Below are 20,603 nucleotides of genomic sequence, written 5' to 3' on the forward strand. Positions count from 1 at the left end.
CTAAATTAGTCAGTGCAATAGATGGATTATTATATGGGAATACATTATTCTCGTACCTGTCTCGGTGGGAGGAGTACAGCTATCATTAGAGGTGGCATTTGACACTGGCTCTCCCTCTCCAGAGCGGCATAACTCACCATTTATTGTTTGACACGAACAGCAACCTATTAAAAATATTAAGTATTAAAGGGATACTTACAGTTTCCCTGATTTACAGTAATGTGATGGGAAAACAAAATTATTCTATAATATTCTAAAAGAACATCATTTACTGTACATCTGAAAATATACAAATTAGTGTCAAGTATCAGGGGGTAGCCGTGTTAGTCTGTATCCACAAAAACAACAAGGAGTCTGGTGGCACCTTAAAGACTAACAGATTTATTTGGGCATAAGCTTTCGTGGGTAAAACACCACTTCTTCAGATGCACCAGACTCCTTGCTGTTTTTATACAAATTACTGACTGCCTAAAGGAGAAGGGTGTGACAACTCTCTTCCAGCTTCCATTCAGAGAGGGTCTTTTTCAGACACCTAGTATACTAAAAAGTTTTCAAAACACAGCATTACACTATGGGAGCAATGTAGGTGCTCTTGGCTACATAAACAATGTAAGGAGCACTGGCATAACTAAGCACACTAAATCCAAATGAGGAGGACAAGGAATAGTTTGACTGTCCTGAAAGAGCTGGGTTAGTGGGCAGGGTGCAGATGAAACAGTCAGAGATGCCTGATTAATGAGATCTTTCACATATACCCACAGTACTAGGTATAGTGATAACTAAGAAACCTCCCTTAAATCATCATATTAAAATAACTGAGAGAAAGTGCGCTATTAAGGTTATATTTTCACGCATCACCATAGCAGCTTAGCATTTCTCAAGAACTGACAAAGACAAGCTTTTCCCCTCCTCCCGCTCCCCTTTCCAGCAAGTAGAGGTTAAACTCATGCACAGAATTATGGTTTATCCCCAGCTCCCAGTTTTTTGCACAGCCAGGCACTGTACCTCTTTCTGCAGAGGATTCTGCGAAAGGTGGAGAGCCACTGCTTGACGTCAGATTCTCCTCATTCCCTTCCCTTTCAGAGTTCTCCCTCTGGCCATTATGTGAATATGGGTTCAATATCTCATAGTCAGTCTCCTGTTCATTTCTGTTCATACACAGAAGTGAGATACCTGATATCAGAATGCTGATGAATAGGGTCACTGCTGTGGTAACCATCTGTCAGAGAAAAAAAAAAAAAAAAAAAAGAGAAAAAAATATGCCACCTTAACATAAGAAAATGTAAAAGCTTGTTTTTTGACACACTGAATACCAGTACTTTCTAAAATCCAACCCTCGAGGAGCACCTAAATCTGAACAAACCAAAATGTATTTCTATATGTATGCCACAAGACATAACAGCAGCTAAAAGTCCACTCAGCATGCTTGGCTGAGCTGATCTTCCCAGCCTGGATAACCCACAGAGGGTTCTTTTTCTTTGGATTTTGTTCTGTAGGAACCCTTCTCTCCAGGCAATGAGAGCTCTCACCTACTTCCTGTCCTTTCCCCCCATTTCTCCTTCTTCTGTGATTCTTATTCCAAGGACAAGTGCACTCTCTTTTCCTCCTTTTGCAGGGCTCCATTTTCCACCCCCTCTCCTTCTGCAAGTCCAATTAGCTTGTCTGACAGATCTGCCATCCACACACAGTATCAATTTGGAGATTGTTAGTACTTGTGACAGGTACCAGATTGACAACCCTGCAGACTCACGTCCTCTCTATCCACTGGGAAAGTAAAACCATAAGGGGAGCTCACATTGCCCCAGCTGTGTATGTCATGCCAGAGATGAATGAACAATTTATCAGTAAGAGTGTAGTTCAGACTCCAGGCGCTTTCAGTCCTTGGTTTCTCTGCCAAGACTCCCAACGAGGATGCTAGTTATTGCCACTTGGTGTAATGCTCTAGTAGCGTGGACACCTGTCTATAGGACCTTGATCAAGACCACTGATCAGCCATTAGATGGTAACAACTTTAGCTAACTACCAAGCTAACACTGGATTCAAACTGGTAACCTAGAACAGTGTTTCCCAAGTGGTGGGTTGCAACCCACCAGAGGGTTGCAGGAAAACTGTAGGTGGGTTGCAGACCCAATGCGGAGGGGAAGACTCAGGATCAGGGGTTTAGAAAGCAAACCTGCCCTGCACCCACTGTGCAGTGGCAGCTCCTGTCCCTTGAGTCAGAGCCCAGTTCCCCCACACCAAGCATTGAGACGTGCCACATGGGGCACACACTCAAATTTGGCTCAGCCGCCTTTCCCTCATGAAAGAAGGATGGCTGGGTCAAACTTGAGGGATGCTGCAACCCTGTGCAACAGGCAGCAATGCCTGAAGTGGGGAGCCAAGTCCAGTCTCATGGGACAGGAGCCATTGCTACAGGGGGACTATAAGGTGGGCGTGGCTCATTCTATAACTTTACCCCCCTTCTGCATCGGGCTAGGATTAGGGTTGCAGCATTGGGGCAGAGGGTGCCACTGCCCCTTGGCAGGGCAAGGCAGCAGGGGAGGAGAAAGAAGGACGCTGGCCTATGATTTTGCGCCCCCCACGAATTTGGACTCCAGGTGGGTTAAAAAGTAAATAAATCAAAATGCAGTTGGTGGGTTGCCTTAGTAAAAAGTTTGGGAACCACTGACCTAGAGGATGAGGGATTTACTGCCCATCATCACTCCCAGGCTATTCAGTCCCTGCTTTCTTTTTGTCAGTGTTGCCAAAAAGGCTCCCTGTTCAAACAGTCTTTCATAACTGTTTGTTACAGAAAAACATTTTAATACCACAGCCTCCAAGCTGAGTAGTGGCTATTTGATCCCTAGTATTTGCATTGCCAGTACTGTAAACTGTACTTGGAAGAAAGCTCTTTAGTTATATGTAAAGCAAAGAGAGAAAACAAACAGTTTTTCAGTAACGTACTGTGAAAGGCAGGTGTCAAAAGGGGTGAAGAGAAACATTCATACCTGATATTTTCCATAAAAAAATGCTGAGTCAATGCTGTCAGGGTTACGTTCACCACTTATTAGTAAGATTCCCACTAGAAGTGTTGGGATGCTGCAACAGCAAAATACAAAAAGTGTGTCAAGAAAATAATTATTTTGCATTTTCCCACTTATTCTGCAGGAAACTTTTGCCAACTTACCCCCATCCAGCTACGATGATAAAGCCAACAGGGATCTTTATTACGTCTCTTTTCTTTAACAGCAGTAAAGTCAGAGAGAGGAAACCTAAGAAAACAATAGAAATGTCTGCTTTATTACTTTTCATTAAAAAAAAAAAAGGTAACAATTGAAGAGTCTAGATACACTACAACTGGTATCCAATATCACACAGCTGGTAAGATTTTTTTCTTTCTAGCGCCTCAATATATTAAGTCAAAAGCTACAAGCTACCATGTTTTTTTCCTAGTTTTTCTATGACAAAATTATACAAAAACTATTACCTTCAAAAGTTACATTCTAAATAGGTATTTAAAATGTTAAATAAACTTGGGCTCGCTGTACAGTAAGGTTCCATTTACAAATGGTTTCTAATGGATTAACAAACATTTAGTAGATGTCATATAAGAATGTTAGACATGAGCAGTTTGTTTTTATAGTTGCTCATTAGTAGCAGGTTTTATATCAACGTATTGACCAATTGAACACTATAACAATTATAGATTCATTATTGATCTATTTTAGATAGCTAAATATGAACATAATCAGAAACTCTGTACTTTTTTACATATGCACAACAGTGTCTTTGAGCTGGACTTCCAAATTCTATTATCAGTCCTTCACAACTCAGGAAGTTAGCAAACTACATACTTCCATATTTATGAGAAAAACTGGATAAGATTTTTAAAAATGGTCAACCAAAGCTGGGGTCCTAAGTCCATAATTCGGTGTCTAAATAAGGGGCCTGATTTTCAACCAGCTACTCCCATTGGGAAATGCCTTGCCTTTATGGGGCTAACTGTACGTGGGTATGAGTGAATGAAATGCAAGTCCAAAGAGGCTGCCCACTTAAAACTGGTCCTGAGACACATGTGTGACTGAGTAGTACAGGAGGAGCGGGAGGCCTTTTCAAGCCGGGCTAAAGTTTCCTCACAAGAAACCTTGTCTGTGCCTGTTCATGTTTCCTCATCAAAGGCCAATAAAAAGCTAAAAACCCATAATCTACATGATGTAGGAAAACTCAAATAACTACATGGTCACCCTCACTGTCACGGGGGATCTTGTGTGTTGAGTGGGGCCGTCCCGATTGACCCAATGTGGGGTTGGTACATCCCATCACACGGTCATTGGGACTCCCTGTGGGATCAGGTAATTACAACAAGGAGGGCTCGGGACCCCTTGCGGGGCCAAGCAGACAACAGACTATGGCCCATGGGCCTCCTGGCTGAGGCAGGTAATAGCAGGCTAACAAACAGTCAGTCTGTAGCACCTGGGCAGGGCAGAGCAAACAAGCAGTAGCCACACCTACTGGCAAGCAGGGGGGTGGGGGGAAGGAAAGGACGGAACCCAGGCAAATTCCCTGTTAAGAGTTTAAGCATCAGCTTCTATCAACATTCCCTGGGTCCTTTCTACCGCAAGGTGCATCTCAGGCCTCTCCCCAGCTGGCAGCAGGCTCGACGTGCCAGTCAAGCTCCGCAGTTGGCTGGTCATCCACAGCGTAGTCCGGGTCCTCAGTTCCCACCGTTTGGAGAGTCATAGGCGTCTCTGCAGGAGCCTGCAGAACACATCCTTCCTCCTCCTCAGCCAGCCCAGACTGAGCTGGGCTGCCTCCTTTTATCTGTCCCTTCCACCTTGAGCATGCGCAGCAGGGGCGAGGCCTCTTGGACCAACAGTGATTGGGCAAGCCCTTTTGGCCCCGTGCAGGTTTGGTACATCCCGTCACACTCACATTAGGCTACCCAAGTGCCCTGCCTCATTTCCTTCCACCTCTTTTGGTCTGTTTCGTACACTTCCATGCCCCCCCATATGCCTAGCATAACTTCCCCAAAGCTCTGCTATTATACAGCAATCTACCACTGTCTCCATCCCTAAGAACCTACAGAAAACCCCCACACAATTTATGACATGTTAAAAGGCTACACCCCACTGTTCACTCTGTGTTTGCTTTTGCCTTTAAGGCATATTCCTGCAATTTGTTCAGTACAAGCAGGCTGCTGCATCTATGCAGAACTGCACTCAAGTCAATGGAGCTCTGCATAGGCACAGCAGTGTATCCACAAGCTACCAATTGCAGGATCAGGGCCTTAGACTGTAAGCTCCCCAGTGCAGGCAGTGTTTCTGTTTGGCAATGACCTACCACTGTACAGAACTGTGCACATTTATAGTATTAAATAAACGATTAACATACAATGTGAGGAAAGATGACTCTCCAGAGTACAATCAATTACTCTAGAACATTAATAGCACACTACAATACTTATTTTTACCACATGAAAGCAGAAGTTATTCACATTCCAACTTACCTGTCCACAAATAAGTACTATAAAGCGAGCTGTATAACAAGATGAACACCAGAATCTGCAGAGTGATGTTTCTCTCTCTAATAATGAAATTCCACATCACCATTCCAATGCAGGCAACAACCTGTGAAAGGAGAGTGAAGCTGCAATCATTTGAATATTGAAATTAAAATATGAGGGGAAAAATAAATAGTGTAGCACAGATACAACAGTTATCAAAAATCCACTATCTGCAGCCAGACAACTGAATTTTGTTTGAATTTATGAATTCTCAGATATTTAAAAATGAGTTTTCACAGCATTAAAGCAGTGCAATAGTGCTCTCAAAGTTAAGGCTACGTCACTGACATAAGCATTTGTTTTTCAGGGATTTTCTATTTTTGACAACAAACATACTCTAGAGTTAGAGAAACCTGAAGTAAGAGGGTTCAGAAAACAAATTTTATAAAATGCATTACACACCCTTTTTGTCTGAAGTGTTTTAGGGGCACTGAAAAAAACCTGAGGCTGATCGAGGTTTGGATATCTGGGAGAATTATCAGGTAAATAATTCACACTTGGGGACACAACCTGTCCAAGGATAATCTTAGTAGTGAAGAGGCCCAGATAAATTACTATAATACAAATTTAAGAAAAATAACCTTTACAGTTGAAGTTAACTTGCAGTTATAAAAAAGAAGTGTCTAATTTAAACAAATCATATTTGAAAAGGATGACTCCATAATAGTCAACGGAGCCTCGCTGGTTTTAATATTGTGTACTATATATTTCTATCAATATTATACTTAAGAAAAAGGTCTGCTGCATATGCACACAACAGGTGCCATCATCCTCACACTGAACTCCATGGGAGTTCTGCAGTTGACTTCCAGGGAAGAAGGTCTTATGTGGTCTTTTCTCCCAATGCTAGGCACATGTAACTCACTCCTACTTTTATCAATGGGAATTACAGATGTGTATTGAGAGAACAGTCCCGCAACTACTGTATGAATTTATGCTGCGTGTTTATGATCCTATCTATATGATAGGCAAGAGTAACATTTGCAAAGCATGGGGAAAAAGAAGCACACACACAGATTCCAGTGAGCAAAGGGTGGTTCAGTCTTTTCTTTTCTCTCAGTATACGTGGCATTCTCATGCAATTTACTCCATTTATGCAAGTCTTGCAGCAGAGAACTTATAAATCCAAATCTTTTCTGTCAAGTCTGGACCTTAAAGCTTCCATGGCTCTTTTCTCAAATACAGGGTTTGCTCCGGTGTCCTTGGCCAACATTTCCCTCTCACTGTTGGGCCATCTGCTGTGTACCAGATGTCCTCAAGTGGCTGACAGCAACCAAATGAAGATGGCTTCATGTATATGTGCTTAATGTATATGTAGATTGGGAAGCATTTTGGGATGAAAAGATATATGCTATTTTTAGAGATATGATCATCACCACTTAGAATTACACATATAAAATTGAGAAAAGAATGTATTCCAAATCTGAGCTTTCCCTCTGAATTTCCTCTATGTCTCAGTTTGAGACACAGTTCTATCAGAAAGAAAAGGAGTACCTGTGGCACCTTAGAGACTAACGGATGCATTCCGATGAAGTGAGCTGTAGCTCACGAAAGCTTATGCTCAAATAAATTTGTTAGTCTCTAAGGTGCCACAGGTACTCCTTTTCTTTTTGCGAATACAGACTAACACGTCTGCTACTCTAAAAACAGTTCTATCGGAGAGAATTTAACTTTATAATCATTTATTCCAACAGAATCACAAATGATTGTTCTGTACAGTAAATACTATACAGTCTACTACACAAAATCTGAGGCGCAGTAACACTGAAGCTATTTAGAAAGTAATGTGTTAGATCTTTTTTCCCTTCACCATATATCTATAAAGTAAGCTTTCCACACAGCGATTTCTCAGGAAAAAAAAAAGTTTGTATCTAAAGATTTTTATATTCTACATGGTACTGACCTGAGCAATGAGTAAGTTTGTCGTCAGCATATGAGGAAGCTGTTTATATTTCTTACTCAAAAGAATAACAGTAAGAGACCAGATCTGAAATACACAAAGGAAATAAGAGTTCAATTTAGGACTTTTAAAAATTAAGATGAGCACTCAGGCTTAACATACAGGAATTAAACATCCAACAAGCCATTTCCTTTTGTTTTTAGATAACAAAGCTGGAAGCATCAACTCTATGCCACCAGCTCCCAGTCCCTTTGCCATAGGAGGCATAGCCACAGTGCAGTTCTTTTGTGTGCTTGGGATGGTGTGACTTCTAGGGGACTGTTGTTGCTGGGGCAAGTTAAAGCTGCTCTATCATGTCATATCAAGCTGGAGGCTGCTTGCCCCTCACAAACAAAGGGGTGGAAAAAATGCTGAAGAGTCACCCATGCCTCCTTAGGGGTGCTCAGGCTAGGAGGATCTGGTGCACGCCCTCTCTCGCTCTCTCTCTCTTTTTTTAGTTTAAGACACAGCTTCTACCCATTCCTCTCTTACAATCCCCACAAAAGGCTTGCTGATTGCCAAGATGCAAGTCCTAGTTGTGGCTGTCCTTCCATTTCTCCTCAATGTCACAGTCAGTGCCCCACTCTATATTCTTCTGTTTTGTCAACTCTTTCAAGATTTTGTTGAGATATTTAATGATCCAGGTTAACAATATTCACGCTTCTTCAAAAGGTACCCATGAGCTACACTGAGAAGTCTATCTTCCTATACAAAATTGATAATCAGTGAGGAGAAAAATTTTGCTTATTATGAAGGACTAATTTACATGCATTTTATTTTTAATTCTATTTTTAAACTGCGTGACATTTATCCTTTCCTTTAAATTAATAAAACTTTACGAAGTATTCAACTGCTTACAACACAAGAATTTAACCAGTTAATCACACCAGTTTCTTTACATTTATCATCACATATTTCATATCTCAACATAAAACTTCCCTGCCTTTTATTAGAAATATCAGAAAGAAGCACTCTGACAGACAGAGGCAAAAGGCATAAAATGCAAATGTAAGTCTGAGATAGCTTCTGGAAAGATGAACTCCAAAGCTAAAAATGGAGTGAAACTCGGAAACTGTGCTGAATGGCCCAGCTTATCAGGCTGTGGGAACCATTCAGCATGGATATTTTAACTTACATTAAAAAAAAACAAACAAACCTACCCATGGCATTGTAATGATGGCAAATGATGCATTCTGGGATGTCACAACCTATTTTATGAACCAGGCAACCAGAGGTTGTTGCCAGGAAAAGAATTTCCCAAACATTTTAATGCTAAATAACTTCCATGCTAACTGCTCTCACTAGCCAAGACTGTGGAGGCATTCAGCTCAGAGAGATGCCTCAGCTTTAACTTCTATCTTTGCTACTTCAATAGCCCCTGCCAGCACCTTTTTTGGATGTAAGAGTGGGGGCCAGTGGGCAAAAATATCCACACAGATGTGTATAGGCCTAGTATTTAAGCATCTCACAATTTGTAATGTATTTGTCCTCAGAACCCCCCGTCAGGAAGGGAAGTGCAATTATCCTCATTTTTACTGATAGGAACTGAAGCACAGAGCACCCAAATGGCTTGCCCCAAGTCAACACAGGCAGTTTGTGCAAGAGCAGGGAACTGAACCTGGGTCTCCAAAGTCCTTTGCTTAATACCCTTTCTACCGGACCATTCTTTTTTTACAACTACTTCGTGTTCATGTTAGCTTTACGGTGGACCATTTACCCTACATTGGAGAGCCTCTCTCTCTCTTCTCTCCTCCCCTCTCCTACAACAGGGTAAGAGTGATGAAAGGACAATTTTGTCTTTCAATTACCTGGCTTGTTGTTTGTCACTACCTTACTGCCACTTAATGTGGTTTGGGTATTTCCTTCACCTTACTGTATTATCAATACTTACCAGGGAGACGAGACTGACAATACTTATATCAAAGCTAACATTTTGGATTGCAGATGCCAATGGGTTTGGATCCATAGATGGAATGGTCAATAGCCAAGCAGAAACATACAAGATAGGAGCAGACACAAATGTGCTTATCACCATTCCTGAGGTAATCTGCAAACAGAAATCAAGAGGAGAAAGCAGAGAAGATATCAAATTTCTAGTTAAATTATCTGTTTTTAGGAAATATACTATGGGCAAAATTCTACCCTGGTCTTAAATACCATATGGAATTCTACTAAGTCAATGTATTGCATGGTTAGAAGATCACCCAGAATTTGGGCTATGAATTGTAGGAAATACATCCATTTTTTGCAGACAGTTAAGAATAAGATGAACATCTTGTAACAAGCGTAATCAAAAACAACATCCGTTTGGGAGCCCTCTCTGCAAATTCTCTTACATTAACAGTGCTTTCTCACATGAGTAATCCCGATGACTCCAGTACAGGACTGGGCGAACATACTACAATGCAGAGTGTCACAGCTTAGTCTCTCCCTCCAATGCACAGCTTTATATTTTACATTAAACAAATAAAATTTGTTTGTGCAGATGTGCATTTTCTGTCACACAAATTCAAGGAGGAAAAAAAGCCTGGATGCGTTTACGTGTTACTTATATTTTGGTTTTCCCTGGCTTCCTCGCTTTCGGAATTCAACAGCAGCAGCAGCGGAGATTCTACACACACCAGCCCTCTGACTAATAAAGGGACATTGCCAAGGTTGGTTAGACACAAAATTAAGCCTACAATGCTTCGTTATTGTATCTTTCTTGTATATTTTTGCAAAAAATTGTGTAATTTTTCTAAAAAATTATGACAAATGTTTTATTATTTTGCCTAGAAGGAATATTGAAAAAAAAATCAAACAGTTACAGATGCACATGTATATAGGGCCAGATTCTGGAACTTTGTGAAATGCCACTCCAAAATGCTGCTAAAAAACCAGCATCAATGTGTGCCCATATTCAAGGCAGCAGCAGCTCCACATATTGTCTATTCCCCAGAGTCTCTGTCTCGCAGCATCTCGAATAATTTATATGGGAAGCTGTGGATAGGAGCCACTTGCTGGGTCCGGTAATAAACATGATGCACCCTGGATACTTGGACTTTCCACCCTGAAGTGTATGCAGAATGCCTGTAAGAATTTGGCTCACTTCATAAAACATCTCTTCTGTTTAAGAGTTATTTGTAATAAATCCAATAGTGAAGTTGGAGCAGTGTCCTCTGGATAAGAAACAAGAACTACATGTTTTTTTATCATAAGGTTTAACCAAAGGGGAGCATAGGCGCCGACTCTGTGGGTGCTCAGGGGCTGGAGCACCCACGGGGAAAAATTAGTGGGTGCTCTGCACCCACCGATAGTCAAGCTCCCTGCCCCGCCTCACCTCCTTCTCCGCCTCCTCCCCTGAGCGCGCTGTGTCCCCATTCCTTTGCCTACCTCCCAGCGCTTGCCGCCACCAAACAGCTGTAGCAAGCTCCGAGAGGGAGCAGGGAGAAGCGGGAACATGGCGCCCTCAGGGGAGGAGGCGGGGAAGAGGTGGGGCTGGGGCAGGGATTTGAGGAAGGGGTTGGAATGGGGGCAGGGCAGGGGTGGAGTCAGGATGGGGCCAGGGGTAGAGGGGGGTCAAGCACCCACCTGAGCCAGAAGAAGTCGGCACCTGTAAAGGGGAGAGAGTCACTCAAGGTGGGATTTTCAAAAGCTCATAGCAGTGACCTAATTCAGCTCCCACTGAAGCAAGTGATAAATAAAACTTAAAGCAGAAGGAAAATTCTATATGCTCCTGTTGAAGCCAATGAAAGTTTTGAGTCCACATATTTTTCTTAATCTAGGCTCTAGGAATAGGACCTTAGGTTTAAAAAAAATCTGTGTTATGTGAACACTTGAAACAGAAAGCAGAAAAAAAATAGCATGGTTTAATTGTTAATTTGAATTGTAATTCATATTTTGATCCCTAGAGAGCATAAGAGACCCAGATGTGTCTATATTATGAAAAGCTAACTTTCTCAAAAGTTTGTATTAAAAATATTTGATCAATAAAATTAAAATCAAAATTAGTGCTGAGTTTGCTATTGTCAGGCACATACAATCTCTACTTCCATATTGAACTGGTTTGCAAAGATAGCCACGCCAGGTGCTGCTGGAAAGACTCCATAGAGAAATGCATAGTTTGATAAACTGGTGTGGTTGACTAAGCTGTCATTCTTGTCCAACAATTCCACCATCTCTCTACAGAAAAGTGGCATCATCAGTCTGAAAAGGAAAGAAAAAATGAATACATATTACTCTCTTAAGCGACATTTCCCTGCATTGCTTTCACCTTAAAAGGCGAAATTGCAGGCTTCTCTGAACAACAGTATTAAATATACAAAGAAAAGAGGGACCTCACTTTCAGTAACTGCTTCCCTAGGTACAGTGGTATGTATACACAAAATCATGTTCAAATAAATATATAACAGAACTCCAACAGTAAGTTTAGATACCTGCTAACTACTGCAACATGAACTAATACAGACAGAAGTAGATTCCAATCACCATATCAATCCTTTAAAACAATTTACTCTGGTTTTCAGGCCAGTCAATTCAAGTTTTATACCAGCACAACCAAGATCAGAATCTGGTCCAGAATCTTGTTTGAGATAACCAAGTCAGAAAAAAAAAACAACTTTCCACATGTCAGGCAGCCAGATGGAGCATCTGAAAAACAATCTAGCTCCTGGCATGATTTTGGAGATACTGTGTCACAGAGGCAAGATATAGCGGGAGTTCTGCTATTTTTAGCATCTTTGTCATCTCCCAAACAGTCCATACATCAGCAAAATTGCAGTAGGCTCTGAGAAAGCCTACATATACTTTGCTCTGCTATCTGAAGGAAAGATACCATATCGTGACAGCTGCTCCTGGGGGCAATCTGTATTAGAACTGGGGAAACTCCACAGGCTGCAGAATAAAGAAGTGGGCAATCACGCATGTTTGAAGAGCTTGCTGTAAGAGTCCAGTGGCGAACAAAACAAAGCTACAAATATTCAAGTTAAACAATTTAGGGTATCCTGTCCCTTCTTAAAAAGAACAAGCCAAACAGCAAGCATCTACTGTAAGTGGGAAAATCTTTTATGTGGTGAGGCAAGCAAAGAATCTTAGCAGAGTTCTTCTTGCAAAACTGAAACAGCATTCATGGACTACACAGTAAACCTTCCTACTTAGTCACCAAACATCAGAGACAATTTAAAACTGACAAACTCTCAAATAATTTTTTTTATAAGTTGCACTGAGAACTAGAACCTCTTTAGGACAGTGACTCTTTAGGACGATCGCGATCGACTGGTTGACCCACGAGGATCTCCCAGTCGATCGTGATCTCCAGCAGCAGTGCAATGTGGCTGCAGCTAAGGCAGACTCTCTGCCTACCCCAGCCTCACACCGCTCCCAGAAGTGGCCACTGCAGCCCCGCAGGCGGGGCAGGGATCTCCCTCTGCTCACTGCTCCTGCCTGCAAGCACCGCCCCCACAGCTCTCATTGGCCAGGACAGCTGTGGGGATGGTGCTTGCAGAGAGGGGCAGCATGCGGAGCCATGTGCCCCCTGCCCCGTCCCCCCGCCCCAGGGACTGCAGGGCCGCCTTGGCCCCTTCCGGAAGCAGCATGGGGCCGGGGTAGGCAGGGAGCCTGCCATAGCCTTGCTGCACCCACGGCCGACCGAAAGCCACCACACGTAAGTGCACCCCAAACCCCATCCGGCACCTGAACCCCCTCCCAGAGCCAGAACACTGTACCCCCTCCTGCACCCCAACACTATACCCCAGCCCAGAGCCTCCTCCTGCACCCAAACTCCCTCTCAGTCTGCACCCTGCACCCCCTCCTGCACACCAACACTCTGACCCGCCCCGGAGCCCCCTCCTGCACCCGAAACCCTGCCCCAGGCTCAGCCCAGAGCCCCCTCTCAGACTGCGAACCCCTCTGCCCCAGCCCAGAGCCCACACACCTTCCTGAACCCCAACCTCCTGCCCCAGCCCGGTAAAAGCAAGTGAGGCTGGGGGAGGGGAGCCCTCGGGGAAGGGGCGGGGTAGATCCTGAATTGCCCTTAGATTCAAAAAGTGATTTGGCCGTAAAAAGTTTGGAGACCACTGATTTAGGATATAAGCCTATTTTGTCATAATATGCTGAGCTGCTTTTTGTGCAAAGTCAAAGACCAAAGGTGGTTGCCTCAAGTTAGTCTCCTAACTCCTTGTTAAGGTATGTAAATAAAATTTACTTGATTTTCAGAGGTGATGAACATCCACAAATGCGACCTGAAGTCATTGGTAGTTGCAGGTGCTCACTCACCACCTTTGAAAGTTAGGCAAGTCCCTATCTTTAGGCATCTAGGTTGGGAAATATTAGACACGATTTCCAAGCAAGGGGAAGAAAAAAAAGGTTTCCCTTAACAATGCTGTGTCAAGACAGCATCATTTTTGGATGGGGGGGGGTGGGGTGAGGGAAGGGAACGGGAGCAAAAAATCCACACAGATGTATATAGGCCTAGTATTAAACAAAAAATAGCATGAACAATCAATTAATTAGTTTTCTTTTCATATTCTCTTCATGTGTCCAATTCACAACTTCACTATCACTATCTGGGTTATGCATGTTAATTATTTTTACTCTGCCAACATCTAAGCTCCTCTTCATATAAGGTTTATATTTCTTTGACTACATCAGAGCAGTAATACTGTGATGTGAATTGTAGCTTCACAGCAAGAAAGAGTGCACAGTTCATCAATAAGAATATTTATCTTTATTTAGTCCGAGCAATGCGATGGCAGAAGTTACTTCACTGGCAAATTGGCTGAACTTTAAAGGGAAACTATCATCTACTGATACTCAAAATTTAGATTTAAATAAACCATTTTACAGTCTAATGTGAACAGAAGTGGGTTTTAAAAATAATCCAAAATTATTTGGGGAATTTAAACATTGCAGCACAAGAAGTTAAAATGACTCAAAAGCAAATAGGAACAAATAAAACTCACCAGTTTAGTTTCATTGTCTAAGCTAAGCAAAATGCAAAAACTAACCAAGCAGTTTGGAATGAAAAGTAAACTTGTTAAAAATGAGATCTGTTTTAATAATACATTAGCTGTAAGAGATATGGATACGTATTAGTAATACTGACTGTCTAATGCTTTTCTAAATGTTGCAATAAACAAAAAATACTGAAACATGTAAATACAAAAGTAAACACATCAAACTTACAGTTTAGCTGTGATGAGAAGAATCAGTGCAACAAACGCATTCTTCGTCAGTTTTTTTATTTGTCCCACCATGCTGAGTCCAAGGTAAAAGAGTGCTGAGCCAGAAAATGAACTGGCTAGTCCATCAAGGAAGTTTTCAAGATACACTGGTATCTTCTGTCCAAGAATAAAATTTGAGGCAATTCCTATGAAGACCATGAATACTATTGGGTTCTGCAACACTCGAAGAAGCCCGAGTCCCACTATTTTCATTTTGTTGTGCGACATGCTGCGATTATCTCGCCCTTTCTGGATTTCACAGAAGATAAACCCAAGAGGGTTTAGCATCATAAGAGATATTGGAGCCACTAAGTAAATGTACTGGAGATATTCTGGGTAAGTGGTTTGATATAAAGCTTCAACTAGAAAACAGGAAATGGAAAGTGATTATTGACAATACTTTAACAAAAATATGATTTAATATTAAAATGAATGATTGTCTCTCAAATATACAAAAAGATGTTCTTCATACTAACCATATTAGCCTAATTAACAGTTGAATACGTACAACTAGCGCAAGATGACAGTGAAAATATAAAGAAATGCATGGTTAATTGTCATTAGACCATAGATATGCACTGAAAATAATAAAAATGATAGAAGATTAACTAACCCATGTTGCTTTACTATACTATGAATACCCCAAGGGCCAGCTGATAGAACCCTGTTTCAAAATGAATCATTCTAATATTGCTGTACAACACCAAAATAATAATACCATATGCCCTCTATTGTAGATTGTTCAGCATTTCAGATAAAGGAAATTGTTTTTGCTGCACATTCCACAATCATGGGAGAGTCACTGCACATTAATAGCACAGTTTGTGTAAGAGTCCAATTTGCAAATTGTTTTTCTTCTTACTGGTTATATGTCAAAGAGATCTAAAAGACTTGTGTGTATGACAGGTGTAATTCATCATCCTGTATTTATGATCCCTTTATGGCACTCTATATAATAAATTAAAAGATAAATTAGTGCAAAACAAATAAGCAGTGTTCATGTTCTCGGACTACTCAGGTCAGGAGCTGGGATTTAGGCATTTTAGGTTGTTTCCACTGACAACAATTTGGTTTTGTGGCCTTGAGTAAACCACTTAGGGCTCCCACTTCAAAGGTACTGACCACACATAGCTGTCACTGAATTCTAAAGATCAGGCCATTAGCCACTTTGTGACTCACTTTACACATCAATAAAAAGGGTGTATGATATATATCCTCACAGGACTGCTGCTAAATTAGTTAAAGGTTCACAAACACTGTAGCTTTAATAATCCTTCCCACCCCTTTTATTATGTCACGTCTTCAGGGCAGTGGCTGTAGCTTCTATATGTTCTGCAGATGCCTAGCGCACTTCTGGGCACAGTAAAATAACCAGTAAAATACTTTCAGAACCTTGGATGAAAGTAGCGAAATAAGTGCAAGTTATTGGGATAAACTACGCTACCACTGTAGCCATAGTGTAGACACTTCCTACATCGATGTAAGGATTGTTTCCATCTATGTAGTTACTCCACCTCTCCAAGAGGTGGTAGCTACACTGACAGAAGAATTCTTCTGACAACCTAGCTCTGTCTACAACAGGGGCTAAGTGAACCTAATTTTGACACACAGGGTGTGAAATTTTTCACATCCCTGAGCAATGCAGGTAGGTCAAACTAATTAAGTGTAGACCTGGCCTTAGTAAGCCAAAGCAGGGATAAATTAGAGGTTGGTGCAAACTGACACTTAACTAGGGCCAGGTCCACCCTACAAACTTTTGCTGGCATAGCTATGTCAGCCACAGTGTGAGGGGTATGATTTGTGATGAACATAGCTGTGCCAGTCGAAGTCTATAGTATAGTATAGCAGTATAGCTATCGCAGCAAAGCGCTCCTAATATAGACCTGGCCTAGGACTTGAAAAACCTTTTAGACATCTGCTAATGGAAGGATTAGACCTGCTAGCCAGAAGGAGGGTTGGGAGCTCCAAAAATGAGATCCAGGGACACATCCCCAGTGAGAAGCCCAACCCTGCAATTAAGTGGGAGAGGGCTGTCTTTGGCGCCATCTTGTACACCAGCCTGCATCATATTTGAAATGCCAGCACCTCCCTGCAGTAGCCAGAAGCTTGCTCTCTCTCTCCCCTCCCTGCAGCCCCTCAGAACTTCTTAGCTGCTGTGAAAGGCAAGAGGGGAGAGGCTCCACTACTTTATATTTCCACCAACCTCCTGCCTGGTTCAAAGACTGTGAGAAAAAAAATGCCAGCTACTCTTATCTGCCCTCCCCCCTCAGCCTCCCTTGTGACTAGCTCCCTGAGAGTGCCTCCACGGCTGTTCATAAATTTTACCAAGAAGCAGCTGCATAAATTGACAACTCGACAATTTCACTACTACCTGCAGCAGCAATGAAAACAATTAGAGGTTTTCTTAATTTGTTCTACTTCTGTTTTGCAAACCTATAAGTTATGGGAGCTCTCGGAACAAAGACATTATGTCCTTTTAATCCATTCACATTTGGGAAGTTACCGGCACAACTCTAGCCCTTATATATTTTAAGTAAATTACAATTCCACTTTGCAGACATTAAAGGAATTGGCCCCTCAACTTGCTTGGTAAAGCTTCCCATTTCTAAGAAGCAAGTGGATTTTTTTTAAAAGGCCTGTACTACACTCCACAGTTGACAACAGCCATACCAACAACATTTTGTTTCCCAAGTTATAAAACCATGATGATCCAGTGGTCAGTAATGAACATTCACGGATACTGTGATTAACTTATTCTTATATCTTACCCCTTTCCTAGTGCCTCCCAACAAGTCCAGGAAAGTTACACCTTCTGAAATAAACATTAATCCTTGTTTCTGTTGGCAGCCTTTTTACCTGTGTCCCACCTGAAAAGGCCAACAAAAGACACCCAGCAATTAGCTAGTACTGTTTAATGTGCTAGCCAGAAAGGAGTGCTGAGAGAAGCTGAATTAGTACCAAATATGATAGATTAAAATCTATTTGCACATTTCATATTTGATATAAAGCAGAATTAGTTTTGCAAGAAATCTACAAATTACATGAACCCCATCTCTTTAGCCTTAAGGGCACAGCAGACAACTAGCTGTCTGCTAGGCTATCCCTTTGGTTAGGGAAAGCAAATATTATAATATAGGTCAATTAGTATCTCTAAAAGGGACCTCTTCTAATAACAAGAACCAATCCAGAAGGCAGGGGATTGCAAATGTAGGCTGAAAGCTCCCACTTGTGTGGATCTACCTTCAAAGTAGTATTTGGAGAAATTAAGGTACGGAGGAGGGAAGAGTGGGAGCCCCAACCTGACTGCTCAATAGTATTGATTATAATAGTAAAAGACTTTAAAATATGCAAAGGGAATTTCATAAGGGATAGTGACAACCTCCTGTTCAGAGAGGCTGAGTCAGGGGAGGGAGATGTCTGATTTTTATGGACAGACTAGCACCTTCAAGGTCAAAGGATCAGACTGTTGCTGAGGAGGGGGGGTGAGGCAATATAAAAAAATAGGACTTTCTGGCTCTAAATGAACACACACCTATAAGACTCATTGTTCAGTCATTGGTAAAACACTTCATTCCTGTTTACAGCTTATTAACTCAGCATACTTAGCATTACTCACAGTACTTATGTAATCAGTAGCGTTAAAAGGGCAAGTTATAAGGACTCCGTTATGCCCTATTTCTATATTTTAATAATGGAAGCCAGAAACCATCTGGGATTTGCTAAGTCAACATATTATTAGACTGCAACACCTTTAGAGATTCTTAGTTTACCTGTCCCAGTTGAATACTGAAAATACCAAAGGCCAGTCTAACAAGGATTTGCTTTCCTGCATCTGCAGTAGAGGGTGCCAATATCACTGCATCAAAGAACATACTCTTACTTGAAAAAAGAAAAGGAGTACTAGTGGCATCCAATGACGTGAGCTGTAGCTCACGAAAGCTTATGCTCAAATAAATTGGTTAGTCTCTAATGTGCCACAAGTACTCCTTTTCTTTTTCCAAATACAGACTAACACGGCTGCTACTCTGAAACCTGTCATATTCTTACTTGATTTGCAAGCATTTTAATTGTATGTTCTATTATTAATTCTTCCATATTCATGCAACTTGAAGTTTTAAGGTTTGGTGAAGAGGGAAGCGAGAAATAGGTTCACTAAGACTGTGTGTATGTACTCATTTTGTATGTGTGTGAGTGAATGAATGAATATGAGATGGAGATTCCACAATCTCCCTTGGAAGCCTATTCCTGAGTTAACTACCCTTATAGTTAGAAATGTTTTCCTAATATCTAACCTAAATCTTCCCGGCTGAAGATTAAGCCCATTACTTCTTATTATACCTGCTGTGCACACAAAGTGATCAATTGTTCTCCATAACAGACAGCCCTTAACATATTTGAAGACTTACCAGGTTCCCCCTCAATCTTCTTTTCTCATGAACATGCCCAGTTTTTTTAGCCTTTCCTCACAGGTCAGATTTTCTTAACCTTTTCTCATTTTTGTTGCTCTGCTCTGGACTCTCCAATTGGTTCAGCCCTAAAATGTAGTGTCTAGAATTGGACATAGTACTCCAGCTGAGGCCTTACAGTACCAAGTAGAGTGGGACAATTACCTTTCATGTCTTGCATATGACACTCTTGTTAATATACCCCAGAGATATTAGCCTTTTTAGCAAATACATCACATTGTCATATTCGATTTGTGATCCACTAAAACCCACAGATGCTTTTCAGCAGTACTACCACCTAGCCAGTTATTCCCCATTTTTAGTGGTGCATTTGATTTGTCCTTCCTAAGTGAATTACTTTGCACTTGACCTTTATTGAATTTCATTTTGTTGATTTCAGATCAATTCTCCAATTTGTCAAAGTCGTTTGTCCATTTGTCAAATTCTAATGCTGTCATCCAAAGTGCTTGCAACTCCTCCCAGCTAGGTGTCATCCACAAATTTCATAAGCACACACACTACTCCATTATCAAAGTTACTAATGACAATATTGAATAGTTCCAGACCCAGGACTGACTCTGAGAGACCCCACTAGATATGTTCTCCCAATTTGACAGCAAACCATTGATAGCTATTCTTTGAGTATGGTCTTCCAACCACTTATGCACCCACCTTACAGTAATTTCATCTAGCCCACATTTCCCTAATTTGCTCATGAGAATGTCATGTGGGACTATGCCAAAAGCCTCACTAAAAATCAAGATATTTTATTATATATATGCACACACACACACTTCCAACACATTACTTGCTCTAGATGCCCAAGTCTGACATTCTGTCAGACAGATTCTCCAATTGTCTGCATGCTTGCAAACTGCTCTGTTGTACTCTTGAACCTACTGATATGAAGAATATCTTTTCCTGTGCAAGGAACGTAGACATTTGGTATCTTTGGCTTCTAAGTAAATAGTGGCAAGACGGATTTCATTTTTAATTTCAAGCTTATTGTAGAGCACCTCAAGGTATCATAAAAAGGCTCTATGAAAATGTAAGTAGTTACCATTAACTTAAAAACATATATTACACTTACATTTGATTTTTTTTAAACTTACTGTTAAAAGAAAGCAACATCTACCATATTATAAATGAGAGTTTAGGTGGCAAAAATAAGTATGTTTGCATGGTGCATTTTGAAAGCACTTTGTATCTAGTCAACTTCACTGTTTCTTCTGTACAGTCTGTCACTTTTTCCTGTTTGTGTGTGTCTTTCGTACAAAAGCAAGGGAGAAAAAAACATTTACAAAATAGGAAAATGTGAATTTCCACATTTTTTTAATTTTTATAACCACAGGTAGCTTTTGATTCATTTTTAAAACTGACCAGAGCTCATGTTGAATGGGTTCTTTTAAGTAGTTGCTATTGTAAAGTGCAGACATACCAACTCCTTTAAAAAAAAAAAAAAAAAAAAAAAAAAACTT

At 41.1% G+C, this 20,603-nt stretch overlaps 1 protein-coding gene across 3 annotated transcripts in view; it reads right to left on the bottom strand.

Moving 5' to 3' along the window:
• Positions 1–20,603, bottom strand: part of GPR155 (G protein-coupled receptor 155) — a 46,162-nt gene that overhangs the window by 9,576 nt on the left and 15,983 nt on the right. For 2 of the 3 annotated variants that reach the window (XM_074967615.1, XM_074967616.1), the window contains exons 3-11: positions 14,643–15,042; positions 11,501–11,666; positions 9,373–9,528; positions 7,446–7,529; positions 5,486–5,606; positions 3,167–3,251; positions 2,988–3,078; positions 1,006–1,219; positions 57–164 (exon numbers count right to left, since the gene is read on the bottom strand). In XM_074967615.1, the coding sequence (XP_074823716.1) occupies positions 57–164; positions 1,006–1,219; positions 2,988–3,078; positions 3,167–3,251; positions 5,486–5,606; positions 7,446–7,529; positions 9,373–9,528; positions 11,501–11,666; positions 14,643–15,042 (1,425 nt within the window). Of the gene's footprint in view, positions 1–56; positions 165–1,005; positions 1,220–2,987; positions 3,079–3,166; positions 3,252–5,485; positions 5,607–7,445; positions 7,530–9,372; positions 9,529–11,500; positions 11,667–14,642; positions 15,043–17,448; positions 17,548–20,603 lie in introns of all 3 variants that reach the window. The other variant, XM_074967617.1, reaches the window with a different exon arrangement.

The sequence above is a fragment of the Natator depressus genome, chromosome 11 (genome assembly GCF_965152275.1).
Source record: "Natator depressus isolate rNatDep1 chromosome 11, rNatDep2.hap1, whole genome shotgun sequence".
NCBI lineage: Eukaryota > Metazoa > Chordata > Testudines > Cheloniidae > Natator > Natator depressus.